The sequence below is a fragment of the Cherax quadricarinatus genome, chromosome 82 (genome assembly GCF_038502225.1).
Source record: "Cherax quadricarinatus isolate ZL_2023a chromosome 82, ASM3850222v1, whole genome shotgun sequence".
Classification (NCBI taxonomy): domain Eukaryota; kingdom Metazoa; phylum Arthropoda; class Malacostraca; order Decapoda; family Parastacidae; genus Cherax; species Cherax quadricarinatus.
This window is the reverse complement of record NC_091373.1, coordinates 153,230-167,500: the sequence shown is the minus strand read 5'-3', so window position 1 is coordinate 167,500 and position 14,271 is coordinate 153,230. Positions and strand designations below refer to the sequence as shown.

Sequence of the window (14,271 nt, the reverse complement as noted above, 5' to 3'; positions counted from 1 at the left end):
GTGAATGATGATGAAAGTTCTTCTTTTTTGAGCCACCCTGCCTTGGTGGGAGACAGCCGATGTGTTAATAAAAGAGTAAAAAAAAATACATGTGTACATTTGAATATTTTAAAAAACATCTATTAAAACCATGGACATTATAATTACAACAATTCACCCAATTCCAATATAAAACCATTTGTCTTCAAGTGGCCTGGTAGGCAATGCTCTCACCTCACACACAGTGTGTCCTCATGGTTCAATCCCCAGCAAGGGTGAAAATACTGTGCGTGTTTCCTTACGCCTACTGTCCCCGTTCACCTAGCAAGTAAGTGGGTATACTTGGGTGTTAGTAGACTGGTGTGGGTCGCATCCTGGGGGACAAGTGGAAATGAGACAGACAGCACCTTGATGATGCACTGCCTTTCTTGGGTTATCCTGGGTGTCTAACCCTCTGGGGTTAAAAATCCAAACAAAATCTTATCTTATCCAATTCAACACACTCACATGCCTGCTGAATGCCAAAGCCCCTCCTTCCCTCTCAAAACTTCCTTTACACTCTTCTTCCAATTTTTTATTTTGAGACATTCCCTATGCCTCCTTACATTCAAGTTTACATTAACATATATTACGTTAGCAATAGAACTAGGCATTAAAAACATTAAAAAGTAAAATACACACACAGTACACTCATTACTTGCCCTAAAATATTTGTAGTCTTAATGGGGAGGGCAGCCCTCCCCACCCCATTCACACATAATCTACTACAATATTTAATTAAAGCTCTGTAGAGTGATAAAATACATATACAGTACATTCATTAATTTTTTTTTTTTTTCAACAAGTTGGTTGTCTCCCACTGAGGCAGGGTGACCCAAAAAAGAAAGAAAGTCCCCAAAAAGAAAATACTTTCATCATCATTCAACACTTTCACCACACTCACACATTATCACTGCTTTTGCAGAGGTGCTCAGAATACAACAGTTTAGAAGCATATACGTATAAAGATACACAACATATCCCTCCAAACTGCCAATATCCCAAACCCCTCCTTTAAAGTGCAGGCATTGTACTTCCCATTTCCAGGACTCAAGTCCGACTATATGAAAATAACTGGTTTCCCTGAATCCCTTCACTAAATATTACCCTACTCACACTCCAACAGATCGTCAGGTCCCAAGTATCATTCGTCTCCATTCACTCCTATCTAACACGCTCATGCACGCTTGCTGGAAGTCCAAGCCCCTCGCCCACAAAACCTCCTTTATCCCCTCTTTCCAACCCTTTCGAGGACGAGCCCTACCCCTCTTTCCTTCCCCTATAGATTTATATGCTTTCCATGTCATTCTACTTTGGTCCATTCTCTCTAAATGACCAAACCACCTCAACAACCCCTCTTCTGCCCTCTGACTAATGCTTTTATTAACTCCACACCTTCTCCTAATTTCCACACTCCAAATTTTCTGCATAATATTTACACCACACATTGCCCTTAGACAGGACATCTCCACTGCCTCCAACCGTCTCCTTGCTGCTGCATTTACCACCCAAGCTTCACATCCATATAAGAGTGTTGGTACTACTATACTTTCATACATTCCCTTCTTTGCCTCCATAGATAACGTTTTTTGACTCCACATATACCTCAACGCACCACTCACCTTTTTTCCCTCATCAATTCTATGATTAACCTCATCCTTCATAAATCCATCCGCCGACACGTCAACTCCCAAGTATCTGAAAACATTCACTTCTTCCATACTCCTCCTCCCCAATTTGATATCCAATTTTTCTTTATCTAAATCATTTGATACCCTCATCACCTTACTCTTTTCTATGTTCACTTTCAACTTTCTACCTTTACACACATTCTCAAACTCATCCACTAACCTTTGCAATTTTTCTTTAGAATCTCCCATAAGCACAGTATCATCAGCAAAAAGTAACTGTGTCAATTCCCATTTTGAATTTGATTCCCCATAATTTAATCCCACCCCTCTCCCGAACACCCTAGCATTTACTTCTTTTACAACCCCATCTATAAATATATTAAACAACCATGGTGACATTACACATCCCTGTCTAAGACCTACTTTTACCGGGAAGTATTCTCCCTCTGTTCTACACACCCTAACCTGAGCCTCACTATCCTCATAAAAGCTCTTTACAGCATTTAGTAACTTACCACCTATTCCGTATACTTGCAACATCTGCCACATTGCTCCTCTATCCACTCTATCATATGCCTTTTCTAAATCCATAAATGCAATAAAAACTTCCCTACCTTTATCTAAATACTGTTCACATATATGCTTCAATGTAAACACTTGATCTACACATCCCCTACCCACTCTGAAGCCTCCTTGCTCATCCGGAATTCTACATTCTGTCTTACCTCTAATTCTTTCAATTATAACCCTATCGTATACTTTTCCTGGTATACTCAGTAAACTTATTCCTCTATAACTTTTACAATCTCTTTTGTCCCCTTTCCCTTTATATAAAGGGACTATACATGCTCTCCGCCAATCCCTAGGTACCTTCCCCTCTTTCATACATTTATTAAACAAAAGTTCCAACCACTCCAACACTATATCCCCCCCCCCCCTGTTTTTAACATTTCTGTCATGATCCCATCAGTTCCAGCTGCTTTACCCCCTTTCAAACTACGTAATGCCTCACGTACCTCCACCACACTTACATTCTGCTCTTCTTCACTCCTAAAAGATGGTATACCTCCCTGGCCAGTGCATGAAATTACCGCCTCCCTTTCTTCCTCAACATTTAAAAGTTCTTCAAAATATTCTCGCCATCTACCTAATACCTCCCTCTCCCCATCTACTAACTCCCCTACTCTGTTTTTAACTGACAAATCCATACTTTCCCTAGGCTTTCTTAACTTGTTTAACTCACTCCAAAATTTTTTCTTATTTCATTAAAATTTCTTGACAGTGTAGTCTTAATGTAGGGTGAGAGGTGAGTTTTATTTGTAGGAAGTCAGGTTTGGGACGTATGGTATCCACCCAGGGCAGCCCTCCCCACGGTACCCACATGTAATGTAAACAAACCAGATGAACACATCTGGTTTTCGTCACTTTACATTGTGTACAAGTTGTCTCTATGTTGATACAGTAGAATAAATAAAGAGAAACACTCCCATTCTCATGTAACATTATTTTTAGAAGAAATGATGCCCTGAGTGAAGGCATACTTAGGTACAGGTACACATACATATACGTAATTATCAGTTATAATAATAATGTAGGTATGTAGTCCGCTTGGGCTACATACCTATACCTACCTACATAGCTACATGATATTTAATATGGCCCAGAGCCATATTATTACCATCGACATACCATGCTCACTGAGTTCAATCATTTCTAACAACTACCTTTAGATGTCATCGTAAACAAAGGGAGAAGTAATAAATAATTCATGCCGAGAATTGTAAATATAAGCGTTGTATATTAAGGGGAGTGATGTAATGTTTTCCCTCCGCCTGGCTACCACACCTCCATAGTATATAAACAAAATGTTTATATACTATGTAACGTGTTTCTTATATAATTTTGAAGAACATTTCATAGATGGATTAATGAAAATGTCTATATTGACGTAATATAAGACATTTAATGCACCCAAGAGTGATTATTGTTAGTATTACATAATGTTTTCCCTCCACCCAGCAACCACACCTCCACAAAATATAAACAGCATGTTTATATGCTATGTAACGTGTATTTCATATAATTTTGAAGAAAATATGATAGATGGATTAATGAAAATGTCTATATTGACATAAAATTAGACATTTAATGTGCCCAAAAGTGATTATTATTACATAATAGAGAGATGTGCTCATGGAGAATGTAAATAAACCAGGTGGCGCGTGCCGTATTTGAGAGACCGCTTGCCATATAGAAAGTTTTGGTCATAATTTGAGACAGCCATATTAGTGGAATGCCATAAGGCGAAACGCCGAAAAGCGGGGCACTATTGTACTACTCTTTTGATAAATCTTTCTTACTTCATGCTTTATAAATAATCTAACCATCTCAGCAATCCCTCTTCTGCTCCGAGACATACCTTTCATACAACCATGCCATCTTCTAATTTCTTCACTTCTTATTCACTACATAATATTCACTCCATACACTGATCTCAAACATGGCATCTCTACTGCTCCCAACCTAACCTTGCCACAATGTTTAACCCTTTCACCGTCTCATTCGTAGATCTATGATTAACCTTATTTCTTGGATAATAAACAGGAATGATTGGTCATGGTTTACAGCATCACAATAATTGAATAAGACCTAGTAAAAACCCATAAAACAGGCCAGGGAGTGTAGGGGAGTGTCCTCACCTGTCCTCATGAATATTGGCTATATTTTAATATTTCTGCTAATTTGAGGCCAATTTCAAGCTACAGTGGAGCCTCCACTCATGAGTTTAATCCGTTCTGTGACCTTGCTCGCATCTTGATTTGATCGCTTGCAGAGTCAATTTTCCTCATTTAAATTACAGTGGACCCCTGGTATTTGATATTAATCCGTTCCTGAGAGCTCATCGAATACTGAAAATATCGAAAAGCGAATCAATTTTCCCCATAAGAAATAATGGAAATCAAATTAATCCGTGCAAGACACCCAAAAGTATGCAAAAAAAAAAAAAAATTTTTACCACATGAAATATTAATTTTAATACACACAAACTGAAGAAGACATGCACAGTTACATGACACTTACCTTTATTGAAGATCTGGTGATGATTGATGGGATGGGAGGAAGAGTGTGGATGGTGTTAGTGTTTAGAAGGGGAATTCCCTTCCATTAGGACTTGAGGTAGCAAGTCCTTTTCCGGGGTTACTTCCCTTCTTCTTTTAATGCCACTAGGACCAGCTTGAGAGTCACTGGACCTCTGTCGCACAACAAATCTGTCCATAGAGCTCTGTACCTCCCGTTCCTTTACGATTTGTCTAAAATGGGCCACAACATTGTCATTGCAATAGTCACCAGCACGGCTTGCAATAGCTGTGTTAGGGTGATTTTCATCCATAAAGGTTTGCAGTTCAACCCACTGTGCACACATTTCCTTAATTTTTGAAGTAGGCACAATGGATTCCACAGCTGGCATAGGCTTCTCAGGGTTAGCCCCAAACCCTTCAAAATCTTTCTTAATTTCCATACTAATTCTCACCCTTTTTACCACAGGGTTGGCACTAGAAGCTTTCTTGGGGCCCATGGTGACTTATTTTGCAGAAACAAGCACCAAAAACAGTGATAATATGGAATGTACCGAATGTATCCTTAGATGCACGCACACTGGCTGGCTTGTAAATACTGGCACACACAGGGCAGTTCAGGCCACACGTGGACACGTCTCGTACGAATCGTATCGAATACCGGGTTTACAATTGGATACCGAGGCAAAATTTTTGCACTAAAATGCATCGAATACTGAAATTATCGAATACCTATGCCATCGAATACCAGGGTCCACTGTAACTGAAATGCAATTATGTAATTCGTTCCCGGCTCTCAGGAGGCACAACGAGATACTTCAATATTTCGCTAATATCGTCTATACAGCTTATTTATCTATCACAATTCATCTAATATGAATAATATAAATATAATAAATAATATAAATAGCATAGAAACCTGATATATGCTCTAGAATGAATAAAGTATGTAATTCATGTAGTGGTATGGGCGGTGTCGGCGGTGGACGAGAGTTTGTCTGGAGACAGGACAAAATACTCCATGAATAAATTCACTAATATCAACTCTACGGCTTATTTATCTATGAGAATTCATCTAATATGACATAATAAACAATATAAATAACATAGAAACCTGATATATACCCTAGAATGAATAAGATACGTTATTATGTGACAGGTGGAGGTGGCCACAACCGCTCCTGCATTGTTGTGGTAAACACTACCATCTAGTGACGGCCTTTTGAAGCTGTCTGTTCTTATAATTATTATTATTTTCTTGTGGCCAAGAAAACGGCAATCAAGGAAGGTGCAACTTTGTTTTCGAAACAGAGATCGCAAGTGATAGAAGATGATGAGAGACTGTTATTGGTGTGGATAAACGAAAAACAGATAGCAGGAGATAGCATCTCTCAAGCGATCATATGTGAAAAGGCTAGAAGTTGCATGACGATTTAATTAAAAAAATGCCTGCAACTAGTGGTGATGTGAGTGAATTTAAGGCCAGCAAAGGTTGGTTTGAAAGATTTAAGAATCGTAGTGGCATACATAGTGTGATAAGGCATGGTGAGGCTGCCAGTTCGGACCACAAAGCGGCTGAAAAATATGTGCAGGAATTCAAGGAGTACATACAGTGAAGGACTGACACCTGAACAAGTGTTTAATTGTGACGAAACAGGCCTGTTTTGGAAGAAAATGCCAAGCAGGACCTACATTACTCAGGAGGAAAAGGCATTCCTAGGACATAAGCCTATGAAAGACAGGCTTACTCTGTTGATGTGTACTAATGCTAGTGGTGATTGCAAAGTGAAGCCTTTATTGGTGTATCACTCTGAAACTCCCAGAGTGTTCAGGAAAAACAATATCCTCAAGGCTAATTTGTGTGTGCTGTGGAGGGCAAACAGTAAGGCATGGGTCACTAGGGACTTTTTCTATGACTGGTTACACCATGCATTTGCCCCCACTGTGAAAAATTACCTAATTGAAAAGAAATTAGACCTTAAGTGCCTCCTGGTATTAGACAATGCTCCTGGTCATCCTTCAGACGTGGCAGAGCGACTTTCTGCGGAAATGAGCTTCATTAAGGTCAAGTTTTTGCCTCCTAATGCCACTCCTCTCCTGCAGCCCATGGACCAGCAGGTCATTTCCAACTTCAAGACACTGTACACAAAAGCTATGTTTGAAAGGTGCTTTGTAGTGACCTCAGAAACTCAATTGACTCTAAGAGAGTTTTGGAGAGAGCACTTTAGCATCCTCAATTGTGTAAACATTATAGGTAAGGCTTGGGAGGAAGTGACTAAGAGGACCTTGAACTCTGCTTGGAAGAAACTGTGGCCAGAATGTGTAGACAAAAGGGATTTTGAAGGGTTTGAGGCTAACCCTGGGAATCCTATGCCAGTTGAGGAATCCATTGTGGCATTGGGGAAGTCCTTGGGGTTGGAGGTTAGTGGGGAGGATGTGGAAGAGTTGGTGGAGGAGGACAATGAAGAACTAACCACTGATGAGCTGCTAGATCATCTTCAACAGCAAGAGGCCACACCTGAGGAAACTGCTTCGGAGGGGATAGAGAAATTGAAGAAGTTGCCTACTTCACAGATTAAGGAAATGTGTGCAATGTGGCTTAAAGTGCAAACCTTTTTTGATGACAATCACCCTCACACAGCTATTGCAAGCTGTGCTGGTGACTATTGCACTGACAATGTTGTGAAACACTTTAGGAATGTCATAAAGGAACAGGAGGTACAGGCCTCTATGGACAGATATGTTGTGCGACAGAGGTCCAGTGGCTCTCAAGCTGGTCCTAGTGGCATTAAAAGAAGAAGGGAAGTAACCCCGGAAAAGGACTTGCCACCTCAAGTCCTAATGGAAGGGGATTCCCCTTCTAAACATTAACACCATCCACAGTCTCCCCTCCTCCCATCCCATCAATCATCACCAGATCTTCAATAAAGGTAAGTGTCATGTAACTGTGCATGTCTTCTTCAGTTTGTGTGTATTAAAATTAATACTTCATGCGGTAAAAATTTTTTTTTGCTCATACTTTGGTGTGTCAGGAACGGATTAATTTGATTTCCATTATTTCTTATGGGGAAAATTAATTCGGCTAACGATAATTTCGCCTACGTTGAGCTCTCAGGAACGGATTAATAGCGTTAGGTGAGGGTCCACTGTACTTTTCAAACCATACCATGGGCAGGGATAGAACCCGCGATCAGAGAGTCTCTAAACTCCAGACCGTCGCGTTAGCCACTGGACCAGCTAGCCACAATAAGATTCGTCCAACTAGGTACAGTGGACCCTCGACCAACGATGGCACCGATTAACGATAAATCCGACTAGCGATACATTTTATTGCAAAAATTTTGCCTTGACTAGCGCTAAAAAACCCGACCAACGCTATTCGTTCCATTCGAGACGTGTCCACTTTGGCCTGAGCACGCCTCACTTGTCCCATGGGTGCCAGTGTTTACAAGCCAGCCAGCCACTGCGGTCGCTTCCAAACATACAACTGGAACATTTCATATTATCACAGCCTTTGTAGTGATTGCACCTGCAAAATAAGTCACCATGGGCCCCAAGAAAGCTTCTAGTGCCAACCCTACAGCAAAAAGGGTGAGAATTACTATGGAGATGAAGAAAGAGATCATTGCTAAGTATGAGAGTGGAGTGTGTGTCTCCGAGCTGGTCAGGTTGTATAGTAAACCCCAATCAACCATCGCTACTGTTGTGGGCAAGAAAACGGCAATCAAGGAAGCTGTTTTTGCCAAAGGTGCAACTATGTTTTCGAAACTGAGATCACAAGTGATAGAAGATGTTGAGAGACTCTTATTGGTGTGGATAAACGAAAAACAGATAGCAGGAGATAGCATCTCTCAAGCGATCATATGTGAAAAGGCTAGGAAGTTGCATGACGATTTAATTAAAAAAATGCCAGCAACTAGTGGTGATGTGAGTGAATTTAAGGCCAGCAAAGGTTGGTTTGAGAGATTTAAGAAGCGTAGTGGCATTCATAATGTGATAAGGCATGGTGAGGCTGCCAATTTGGACCACAAAGCAGCTGAAAAATATGTGCATGAATTCAAGGAGTACATAGACTGTGAAGGACTCAAACCTGAACAAAGGTTTAATTGTGACAAAACAGGCCTGTTTTGGAAGAAAATGCCAAGCAGGTCCTACATTACTCAGGAGGAAAAGGCACTCCCAGGACATAAGCCTATGAAAGACAGGCTTACTCTGTTGATGTGTGCCAATGCTAGTGGTGATTGCAAAGTGAAGCCTTTATTGCTGTATCACTCTGAAACTCCCAGAGTGTTCAGGAAAAACTATGTCCTCAAAGCTAATTTATGTGTGCTGTGGAGGGCAAACAGTAAGGCATGGGTCACTAGGGACTTTTTCTATGACTGGTTACACCATGCATTTGCCCCCACTGTGAAAAATTACCTCCTGGAAAATAAATTGGACCTTAACCCTTTGACTGTCGCAACCCCCAATCCTGAGGTGTCTAGTGGTGTCGCAAAATTTAAAAAAAAAAAAAATTATTTTTTCTTATGAAATGATAGAGAACCTTTTCCAGATTGTAATGACACCAAAAAAAACGAAATTTGATGGAAAACTGACGGAATTATGTTCTCGCGAAGTTAGCGACCTCGGCGCTGTTTACAAATCGGCGATTTCGCCCACTTTGAGCCCTATTTTCGGCTAATTTCATTGTTCCAGTCGCCCAAACTCATAGCTATTTCTTTAGAAATCCATTTTTTCTATCGATTGAGTACAAGAAACTGCCCATTTACCGATTTCAACTACCTAATAATGTGGTCAGAAATTTGCAATTTGGCCAATTTCACGAAAACTAAAAAATATGACAATTTCAAAATAAGGTCCAGAATGAACAATGCAGACATTCCTGGCCCTAAAATAACATTTTCTTTGCTCATCAGTCATGTCTCCAGGCCCCTCTGATATTACTCTTGCTTTCTATTTTGAATTTTTATTCAAACAAAAAATAGAAGACTTACTATTATGCAGACTACTGCAATACTGTAATAATTGTATAAATAACATCAACCCATTCATGACTGCATATTAGAATGGCTAGTTGGACATTTATTGGACAATGGCATCATTTGTTTACTTTTGAACATTGGCAAAAATCGAACATTTCCCCTACTTTGAGCTCCATTTCTAGGTTCTTTTTATAGTAAAATCAATCAAAATCAGCTCTATTTCTATAAATGTTTTCCATTCTATCAAATGAGACGAAGAAAACGAGAATACACCCATAAATACTATATGAAAGTAGACCACAAAGTCGGCATTTTAATTAAAAAAAACGGTCGGAGTTTTTTTTTTCTCATTATGCACTGCGTGCTCCAGGATTTTTTTTATATGGTGCACACTGACCACACAGACCCATTCTCTCACATGTGGGCCTACCAGCTTTCTCCTGCTTAATTTGAAGCCGCTAGAATTTATGAGTATATATACGTCAAACACAGTACCTCGTAAGACGTATATATACGGCCGCGACAGTCAAAGGGTTAAGTGCCTCCTGGTATTAGGCAATGCTCTTGGTCATCCTTCAGACGTGGCAGAGCGACTTTCTAGGGACATGAGCTTCATTAAGGTGAAGTTTTTGCCTCCTAATACCACTCCTCCCCTGCAGCCCATGGACCAGCAGGTCATTTCCAACTTCAAGAAACTGTACACAAAAGCTATGTTTGAAAGGTGCTTTGCAGTAACCTCAGAAACTCAACTGACTCTAAGAGAGTTTTGGAAAGATCACTTTACCATCCTCAATTGTGTAAACATTATAGGTAAGGCTTGGGAGGAAGTGACTAAGAGGACCTTGAACTCTGCTTGGAAAAAACTGTGGCCAGAATGTGTAGACAAAAGGGATTTTGAAGGGTTTGAGGCTAACCCTGAGAATCCTATGCCAGTTGAGGAATCCATTGTGGCACTGGTGAAGTCCTTGGGGTTGGAGGTTAGTGGGGAGGATGTGGAAGAGTTGGTGGAGGAGGACAATGAAGAACTAACCACTGATGAGCTGCTAGATCATCTTCTTCAGCATCAGGCCACACCTGAGGAAACTGCTTTGGAGGGGATAGAGAAATTGAAGAAGTTGCCTACTTCTAAGATTAAGGAAATCTGTGCAATGTGGCTTTAAGTGCAAACCTTTATGGATGAAAATCACCCTGACACAGCTACTGCAAGCCGGGTTGGCAACCTGTACACTGACAATGTTGTGAAACACTTCAGAAATGTCATAAAGGAACGGGAGGTACAGGCCTCTATGGACAGATATGTTGTGCGACAGAAGTCCAGTGACTCTCAAGCTGGTCCTAGTGGCATTAAAAGAACAAGGGAAGTAACCCCGGAAAAAGAGTTGCTACCTCAAGTCCTAATGGAAGGGGATTCCCCTTCTAAACACTAAGAAGATCCACACTCTCCCCTCCTCCCATCCCATCAATCATCACCAGATCTTCAATAAAGGTAAGTGTCATGTAACTGTGCATGTCTTCTTCAGTTTGTGTGTATTAAAATTAATATTTCATGTGGTAATTTTTTTTTTCAATACTTTAGGGTGTCAGGAACGGATTAATTTGATTTCCATTATTTCTTATGGGGAAAATTAACTCGATTAACAATTATTTCGATTAACGATGAGCTCTCAGGAATGGATTAACATTGCTGGTCGAGGGTCCACTGTATATTTCTACACCAGAGGAAGGTTAACATAGGCACCACTGTGGCCACAAATGCAAGTTTTTACAGACGAATCTGCAGTTAGCGTGGCCGTGACGAACTCTAGCTCAAGTCCCCTCTAAGCCGTTAACATGACTCACGAAATCGTAATGACACGTGGTATGGTTTGTTTGCAATCGTGTGATTACAATTTCGTGAGTCATGTTAAGGTACTTTTCGTTGTGAAACCAATCAAAATCATATCTATTTCTGTAATATATCTTCCATTCTATCAAATGAGACCAAAAAAACCAGAATACAACCATAAAAACCATATGAAAATACCGCTAAGGGGCGGCTAATTGCTGAGAAGTGAACTCCATTATTTATGGTCCGATTTCTTTCATTTTTGGTGTACGTTAAGAAGCATCTTTCCATTAAACATTGCCCAAGATTCAAAAAGATATTCCAACAAACAAATGAGATCCAATTCCCTAGATCAAGAGCAAGAGCCCCTCACCAGCGTCAAGGAACCCCCTTTGAGGCCCGCTCACTTATGGAAATTTCGCTCGTGTATGTAATAAAAAAATCGACCGATGGACTGCTCGTATTTGGAAAAACTTGCACGTGGATGTGCTTGCAAGTGGAGGTTCTACTGTACTTCTAGTCAGTGGAACCAACTAAAATCTTTTCTATTTTAGTAGTATGTCTTCCATTTTATAAAATGATAACAAGAAACAGCCAATAAAACCATCCTAGGAAACACCTCAAAGTCGCTATTTTACACCAAACAGGATCAGAGTTTTGGTTTCCTATCATGCAATGTGTGAAGCAGGATTTTTTTTATACTATGCACACTCACCACATAGACCCACTCTCGTATCTAGGCCAAAATTTACTGCTTACAGCTTATGTGAGTGAGTTGAGCTCATGATAGAGATCTACATAATGGACCCTGGCATCAATAACGTAGTTCTATCTGACAGATAGTGAAAGAGTTCAATAATATTGATACACTGTAATGTGTATACGTAAAGTGTCTTTAATATAATTAAATATGCCAAACAGCTTCCATAAAAAATAATAAATATAAGCAACAATTTAAACTAGATTAAGACTAACAAACAAATATTTCCATGAGTTGATTAATGTATGGACTTGCCTGAGTGAAGGTGTTGGATCCTATGACAGCCCTTGGGGGTGGGGGAGGAGGCTGCAAGGGAAGCACAGTGCCAATGCCAGGAGGACCTGAGATTTCTGCCTCAAATCTGCATAAAAATTAATAATGCATCACTTTACCAATCAAGAATAACTGTCCAAATGTGATTTGTTTAGAAATGAAAAATTTACTCATTTCAAAATGCCTTCTCTTTTCAAGAGTTCCATTGATTTTCCATTAACTTTGTCACTGTCACCTAATTTCAAACTTGTAATCTGAATGAAAGTACAGTAGAATTTAATTTATATGAAATTTTGTTAGCAAAAAAACACAGACTTATGGAAAAATCCCAGGTTCGACCAATTATCTGCTAACTGAAAATATATTCAACAAATTGGCCTTCTATTTTTCCAGTGTCCACTCCAAAAGCCTTGAAATGCAGTGGCCTTTTGAAGCAAATTCTTGCACATGTCATACAGTTTGTTAAAGGTTATTTATACTGCAATTAAGTAACAACCACCTTACAGGCAGGTAATGTTACATAAATCAATAAAATGTATGTTAACCACACACAAGCAAATTGAAAATGAATGAATATGGTACAACTGGCAACACAGTTCAATATCCATATAAGTTTTCTTCACTTAGCTGTAGTCAAATAACCTTAACCTTCTTATAATCAGCATACACACACACACACACACACACACACACACACACACACACACACACACACACTACATTAGCAAGTAATGATAATTTAACCAAGTATAACTCAACAAAATCAAATTCTAACACATAATCTAGCTCAATGCTATCACAACCTTAATCAAGATTGGTACAAGTTAGTAATGCAAGACTTGACTTTAACCCAATAGTGATAGAAGGCAAGATCATTAAATAAAAGTGAACATAAAGTCCCTGCACTTTAAAGGAGGAGCAACGAATATATCATTGCTTAGTTAATCTTAAGTTAACTTTAAGCCTGCTCATAATGCTCTGCATACAAGGGGCTTTTGGCTTGTACACCCAATCACTATATTTCTTTGTACAACTATGTATCATGTCCAAATAAAAAATAAATAAATAAAAAATAAATCTAAACTGTCATGTCAGGGCACCACTGCAAAGACAGTGATTAAGTGTGAATGATGGTGAAAATGTTTCTTTCTTTTTTGGGTCACTCTGCCTCAGAGGGAGATTCAAATTCAAATTCAAAGTTTATTCTCTATAAAGATTACAATGTTGAATTTACAGAATTTGGTTGTTGTGTGGTTTACTTGTAGTTAAATAATGAATACAGAGTGTACCACTAGAACGCCTAGCATGGCTAGGCATTTCGGGCAGACTTAGTTTAATTCTTTATTTTAAAATATTACAAATTATGAGGTAAGTTGGTATTATGGCTAAGTGACTAAATACTAGTTTGTGAGTTTAGCAATGTGAATGCTTTTGTTTTGGCACAGTACATAGTTTCAGTATTGGAGTATCATAGGATTCATTATTTTATGATTGAGATTAATATTTCTGTTTATGGTCAAATGGGTGAGTGAAAGTGTGAACCACCAGGTGGTATTCGTGTAGTTAGTTGATGGGGTGTATCAGGGAGATAAGATGTTTTCTAATGGTAGTTTTGAAGGTGATGAATGTGTCTGCAGTTTTAGAGTTCTCAGGTAGGGTGTTCCAGATTTTAGGGCCTTTGACATACATTGAATTTTTGTAAAGG

General features: G+C 39.4%; 2 protein-coding genes across 3 annotated transcripts in view; one reads left to right on the top strand and one right to left on the bottom strand.

Moving 5' to 3' along the window:
* Positions 1 to 14,271, top strand: part of LOC138850937 (alpha-aminoadipic semialdehyde synthase, mitochondrial-like) — a 218,327-nt gene that overhangs the window by 50,827 nt on the left and 153,229 nt on the right. The gene's annotated exons all lie outside the window — the stretch shown is intronic.
* LOC128702884 (pre-mRNA 3' end processing protein WDR33) overlaps positions 1 to 14,271 on the bottom strand; it is a 117,848-nt gene that overhangs the window by 96,017 nt on the left and 7,560 nt on the right. Inside the window, exon 2 of the mRNA XM_053797371.2 lies at positions 12,549 to 12,654. Coding sequence (XP_053653346.2) covers positions 12,549 to 12,654 — 106 coding nt within the window. The remainder of the gene's footprint in view (positions 1 to 12,548; positions 12,655 to 14,271) is intronic.